This window comes from Bubalus bubalis, chromosome 15, assembly GCF_019923935.1.
Source record: "Bubalus bubalis isolate 160015118507 breed Murrah chromosome 15, NDDB_SH_1, whole genome shotgun sequence".
NCBI lineage: Eukaryota > Metazoa > Chordata > Mammalia > Artiodactyla > Bovidae > Bubalus > Bubalus bubalis.
In genome coordinates, this window is record NC_059171.1 from 13072137 (window position 1) to 13079161 (window position 7025).

The following is a 7025-nucleotide window of genomic DNA, read 5'->3' on the forward strand; positions in this document are numbered from 1 at the left end:
CAGTGTCACTGTCAAACTTTGAAAGCTATTTGTTCTAGCCAAGTAACAGTTAATGCCCTAAACTGCACTTTCATTGCATAATTTTTAAACAGGGGAAGAAATTTATGAACAGAGATTCAGGCTTCATACGTTGCAAAATCAGAAGACTGGCCAAATAAATAATGATGACCTATCCTTTCAGGTTATTTTCTCAAATTAGTATTCTTTTATCCTCAGTAGGTTTAGGGTTTACTGTGAGGGTCCAGAGTCTAGCAGTAACTTTCTTAGTTCTTGTAGAGTCAGTGGAGCCTTAAGGAATAATTAGTGTGCGTAATACATTGGTTACAGCGCGGAGGAATCAGCTTTGAGCCCCGGTTCTGTGACAGCCATGAGCATGGTACTTAACTCCTTTGTGTCCATTTACTCATCTGTAAAATGGAGCTAATAGTGCATATTCTATTATAAAGTTGTTCTGGGTAGGAAGTATAGTAAAGCTCTTGCTTGGGCTCCCAGTGAGTAGTTATTCCAGACTGTTTGCCTGAATCTCTCTCTTCATGCCTTAGATTCTGCTTCAGCTCACATTTCAGCTAATATTACTAGATGCTTCTTTGGGAGAGAAAAACTTCTCTAGTTATTTCACAGGAGTTTGAGACAGTTAAAATAGGAAAATAATAAATGTGAAAACCACTGCACAGATTTTCTTGATTTTTTTTTTTTTTTCCCTGTTTACCGCCTCCCCAACTAGGAGGTAAGCCTTGAAAAGTGGGGACCTTGCCTGTGTATTTAGATTTATTTTCCTGTACCTAAATCCGTGCCTAACAAACACTTGTTGAGTGTTTGACTATAATGTAAATTATGAAAAATTATCCATAATTGTACTTCCCAGAGCTAAATAACCATTGTGGATATTATAGTGTATAGTTTTCTAATTTTACATACTTAACTAGTTTCTATGATTATGCAACTTATATCATATTTCATTGAGTCTAAAGATGAACAGGTTTTACTATATTTTGTGTCTTTAAAATTGGGATGTCTTATAATCAGGAGTTTACTATGATTTAATTGGCAGCATTTTTCATTCTCAATAGCACATAAAATGAGACTGTTATCTTAAAAATCAATAGGATCTTAGATTTGATGAAATTTGGTATATATTTGAAACAAAAATGAGATCATTATGTTCAGCTTTCCCCACCTAAATATCTTGAACATTTTCCCATATCACTGTATTTAGATCTGTCATATTCTTAACAGATATTTAGCATATTAATTGTTCAACCAGTTCCTTTTTTAAAACATTGGAGCTTTTCCTTTTTTCTGTTACAGTGCTGCATTGAATACCCTTGTACATATCTTTATGCCCTCAAGTCAGTTTTCTTTTAAGCGCCTGGACCTACAGGTGCACATGTTTTCTGTAGTATATGAGGGTAACTGTCCCTATATCCGTAATAGAACTGCTTCCTAAGAAATTTAAATAATTGTGGTAATCTGCTGAATGAAAATATATCCTAATGTTTTATTTGCTTACTTAATTATAAACGGAATCAAGCCTCTTTGTATGTTTACTGTTTTTTATTTCTGTGATGCACTTGTGTTAATTGGCTGGCAGATTTGCCCTAATTAGAAAGAGAGGCCATCACAGTTTGGAGCCATGCATTGTCATTAATTCTTGGGAATAACTTTCAGGGGCAGAGTCCATTCTTGTGGAAGGCAAGAAGTCTTTATAAGGACCCAAGATTGGGGGAAAAATTAGATCTAGAGCTTAAATCTATGCTCATTTAAAATTAAATTAATATGGGTTTTGCATATTGCTAAGATGTTCTTGTCAACATTTTTAAGTGCCTTTGCTGTGACAGGTGATGTGAGTTTCAAAGGCAGATATCGGATGATCTCTGTCCTTTAGTTTCCATTGCAGCCTGTGGAGAAGACAGATTTCAGTCCTTCCACAAGAGTGAGTCCAGAAGGTACAGGGAATATGAAGAGCACAGAGGAAGGTGTTCAGTCTAACTGAGTTTAAGGAAGGCTTCCTGGAGTAGGTATGAAACCTAACCTGAGTTTGGAAGGATAATAAGAGTTAGCTGGGGGTAGTGAATGGTAAAGGATGCAGCAGCGTGAGAGAAGATATGGGTGGTTGAAGTGGACTGCCATTGATAGGGTTTTCTTAGAACATAGGATTTGAGGTAAAGAGTGACTTAGGATGAGTCTGGGAAGATAACGAAGAACCAGATAATGAAGGGCTTTAAATGCCATACTAAAGATTCTGCATTTTATAGGGTAAGGGGAGTAATTTTGAGTAATGGCATGATCAGATTTGCATTTGTGAAATTATTGCCTGAACATTGATTAAGGGGCAAGACCTCAGGCAGTGAGATGTGTTGGGAAACCATTCTGGTAATCCAGGTGAGAGAACTGAGGCTTCAGCTCAGTGGTAAGAGCTTACTGGAAAAATTAGTCACTTCTCTTAGTTTATATTAATATAATATTTGACCCTCTTGTTCAGAATACCTCTGAGATTAAATTTTATGGAACTGATGACTTATTAATTTTATAATTATTTGTTGTTTTACGTCTGTAATAAGTTTATTCTTGCATAAATATCCTCTTAACTAGTATGGTACTATATAGAGATGGTTAATAAGTGCTTTTGATGATTATGAAAATTGAGAGAGATTACCTCTTTTGGTGTGCTTAGTGATTATTTTAGAAACAATTGGAGAACTTTGCTTTGGGGTAAAAGCAATGATTTGTTAGATTAAATTTAGATGGTGTCACTTTTAAAAACTTACATGCATTTATAATTTGTATGTGCTGATTTCTCTCTCTCTCTCTTTTTTAAGGCTATTAGCAAAAGATGGTGGATCGCTTGGCAAACAGTGAAGCAAATACTAGACGTATAAATATAGTAGAAAACTGTTTTGGAGCAGCTGGCCAGCCCTTAACTATACCTGGACGTGTTCTTATTGGCGAAGGCGTATTGACTAAGTTGTGCAGAAAAAAGCCCAAAGCAAGGCAGTTTTTCTTATTTAATGATATTCTTGTATATGGCAATATTGTCATCCAGAAGAAAAAATATAACAAACAACATATTATTCCCCTGGAAAATGTCACAATTGATTCCATCAAAGATGAGGGAGACTTGAGGAATGGATGGCTGATCAAGACACCAACGAAATCATTTGCAGTTTATGCTGCCACTGCCACTGAGAAGTCAGAATGGATGAATCATATAAATAAGTGTGTCACTGATTTACTCTCCAAAAGTGGGAAGACACCCAGTAATGAACATGCTGCCGTCTGGGTTCCTGACTCTGAGGCAACTGTATGTATGCGTTGTCAGAAAGCAAAATTCACACCTGTTAATCGTCGTCACCATTGCCGCAAATGTGGTTTTGTTGTCTGTGGGCCCTGCTCTGAAAAGAGATTTCTTCTTCCCAGCCAGTCCTCTAAGCCTGTGCGGATTTGTGACTTCTGCTATGACCTGCTTTCTACTGGGGACATGGCCACGTGCCAGCCTGCTAGATCGGACTCTTACAGTCAGTCACTGAAGCCTCCTTTAAATGATGTATCTGATGATGATGATGATGATGATAGCAGTGACTAAGGGCATATATAAATATTTAATCGGGTGTGACTATCTGAGAAATCAGCTCTGGGGGAATGTAAAATTCTGGGCTTTTTCTCAGTTTTGCTCTTGCCATGAATTTGCCTGAGAAACTTTCAACCTATGTGCCTCAGTATACTCTATAGAAAATAGGTCCTGTTATCATCCCCCTCCCCCCGCCACCTCTCCTCACCTCCCCCAGCTCCCTATTCTTCTACAGGGACAGACTATTGCAAATATATCAGACAAATGTTTGGTTTCTTGTTTTAATTCTAGACTACTTTCTTGGATGGTTGGGAAGAGACATTTAACATATCATGTGCTGCATTGTTGTTTATTATATGTTCTGTTATATGGAAAAACTAAAAGCAAAGGATGGAGAAAGGAGTAAGATATGGTTAGTGAATTATGTTATTAGCTTTTTTCTAACCATCCTATCTAAAGGTTAAGATACCAGTAACAGAAATACATGTTTTGGAAATACTTTTTCATATACCAGGTGGTGCCTTATCATAATAGCACTGTTGCATGAAATAAGCCCCTACCTTCTCACTTTCTAGTTTGTTTTAAAACTACACTGGTGCTTTCTGAGGTAATAAAGTGAATGTTATAGATGGGTGTAATTAGGAAATACTTCTCATTTGACAGCTACAAGTAACTAAATTTTGAGGTCCTTCATTCTGTATGAATATTTTTTCATAAAACATTATTGTTGTGATTATATTTTTACTTTATAGGTACCAAATTATAATTGTCATTCTTAGGAGTTTGGTTTGAAATTTACCAAGGACATATGGTTATTGCATTATATCCGCTGACATATTTTTAAGGTGTAAATTTATCTGCTTTCACATTGTTTCTAGAATGAAAAATCTTACACAATTTCTCAAAATATAAACAATCTCTATAAAAAAATCTCATGCTAGAGCACAGATAAAGATTTGGAAGAAATAATGTAGGAGGATGGTCAGTACAGACCAGTTAAGTTTGGTAGACTTCATATCTGTGGAAGTATTTTCTATTTCAGTGTGAAGCTATCTCAAATTTACAAATATAGTATTATATTTTATAAAATTTTGTAAAGTCCCAAACAATATTTCTATTTTTGTAAAACAATTGTATGTTTTAATATGTTTCTGAAATCATTTTGCAATCTATGGGAGTAGAGCAGCAGTTGATCTTTCTAAATTGTGAACTTTATTGAGTCCGTCTAGATTGCTTTTGAGAAGGGGTAATTTTTCACTCTTTGCTTTTGAGGCAGCCATTAGGTTGAAAGTATATTTATCACATAAAACTTGATGCGTTTTGCACTACTCTCTCCATTTGTATGCTGCAAATAATCTTTCAAATACGAAAAATCAGCCTGAAGTTTGTTTTAAATTTTAAATTCTTTTGTTTTAAAATCTTTAAATCTGGATGTAAGGCAGATGTCATGAGAGGTTTGATTTAATAATTTGTGACAGGGGATTCTTTGGTTTGGTTAAGGCACTAACTTAACTTTTAAATTGTGGAAGCGCCTGAGATAGGTCTCCCTGTAGGAAATGTGAAAGAAAGGCACAGCAGGCATTTTGTTTGTTTTAATATCATATGGACTTTTGTTTCTAAGCAATATTTACACATAATCAATAAACGTATCTGAAAAGAACCATAAAACCTGACATGTGCTAATGGAGATTTGGTGGTACATAGGAACCTAGCAAATTCAAGAACCAAGGGGAAATGTTCTGAGATAACATTTATGTTGTCCACTTCTATTGACTCTGTTTTTACAATAAAAAGTATTTTACAACTTTATCTTCTGTTCTGTGCATGTTGTAACTTGAAGATTTTTTATCCCTTGCTAAGGTTAACAGAGACGTTATGCATATTTTACCTCGTTTCAAGAGCTGTGAGTGTCTTCTATGTCAGGGGTCTCCAGCCTCCGGGATCTAATACCTGATGATCTAAGGTGCAACTGATGTCATAATATTAGAAATAAAGTGCACAGTCAGTGTGATACTTATGAATCATACAGAAGCCGTGTCCCCACCCCACCCTGTACCCTGATCTGTGGAAAAATGGTCTTCCACGACACTGGTCCGTCCCTGGTGCCAAAAAGGGTGGGGACCGCTGTTCTGTGGTTCAGGCATTATTCTAGGCACTAGGAGTAAAGCAGTGAACAGAAATTGCCTCTTTTTCATGGAATTTACCTGCAAGTAGAATCCAGACTGTTTTCTTCCAGACTTTTTTCTGTGTTTTTTTGTAAAACTTAAGCATTTTACTTATAAACCTGAGATCATTTTGGTCCCAATTTCTCATCCTGTTCTCTTTAATGAAACTTACTTGGACTGTACTGGATCCCCAGTACATTAATGAAATTGATAACTGTTGGCATAAAGGAAACAAAATCCCATAGATGCCAAAGAAAAACATTAAATTGAATACACCTTAATACAGGAGTTCATGCCTTTGGGTCAAGTACATAAAATGGCCAGTTTTGTACAAAATCAAATGTTTATATATGTCTTTTATGCTGAAATTCTTATAAACAGGTAGTTTTGAACTATACCATTATTCCTGAAAGATCCCAGTAGTTGAGCTGCAGTCTTCTTTCTCTAATTTGTTCTCAAATACATGTTTTTGCCTTATACAGTAAAGTATTAGTTATCTACAAATACACTAGATTGCTGTACATTGTAGAAGATAAATAAAATTGAATAGTAACGACTAGGATGAAAGTACATGAAATTGTGTTTATTGGTAGTGACCAAAGTTTTTATTTAAAAGCTAAATTAGAACCATTCAACATGTATTAAATGTTAAATGAATACCACTGAGATACGAGCTAAATCAAATCCCTTATGTTTATACAGTGGAGGTGATGAATGGATTCAAGGGATTAGATCTGGTAGATTACCTGAAGAACTATGGATAAAAGTTTGTAACATTGTACAGGAGGTAGTGGCCAAAACCATCTCAAAAAACAAAAAAAAAGAAAGCTGAGGAAAGAAGAGATGCAAAAGCCAAAGGAGAAAGGAAACACCCAACTGAATGCAGAATTCCAGAAAATAGCAAGAAGAGATAAGAAAGTCTTAAGTGAGCAATGCAAAGAAATAGAAGAAAAATAATAGAATGGGAAAGACTAGATATCTCTTCAAAAGAACTGGAGATACTAAGGGAACATTTCATGCAAAGATGGGCACAATAAAAGACAAAACCAACAAGGACCTAATAGAAGCAGAAGAGATTAAGAAGAGGTGCCTAAAATGCACAGAACTACACAAAAAAAGGTCTTAATGACCCAGGTGACCACGAAGGTGTGCTCACTCACCTAGAGCCAAACATCCTGGAGTGTGAAATCAAGTGGGCCTTAAGAAGCATTACTATGAACAAAACTAGTGGAGGTAATGGAATTCCAACTGAGCTATTTCAAATCCTAACAGGTGACACTGTTAAAGTGCTG

General features: G+C 35.8%; 1 protein-coding gene across 3 annotated transcripts in view; it reads left to right on the forward strand.

Annotated features, from left to right (window-relative positions):
- PLEKHF2 (pleckstrin homology and FYVE domain containing 2) overlaps nucleotides 1–5377 on the forward strand; it is a 29634-nt gene extending 24257 nt beyond the window's left edge. For all 3 annotated transcript variants that reach the window (XM_006076255.4, XM_044928546.2, XM_025265054.3), the window contains one exon: nucleotides 2820–5377. In XM_006076255.4, coding sequence (XP_006076317.1) covers nucleotides 2834–3583 — 750 coding nt within the window. In that variant the 5' untranslated portion in view covers nucleotides 2820–2833 and the 3' untranslated portion in view covers nucleotides 3584–5377. The remainder of the gene's footprint in view (nucleotides 1–2819) is intronic.
- Nucleotides 5378–7025: the final 1648 nt, after the last annotated feature.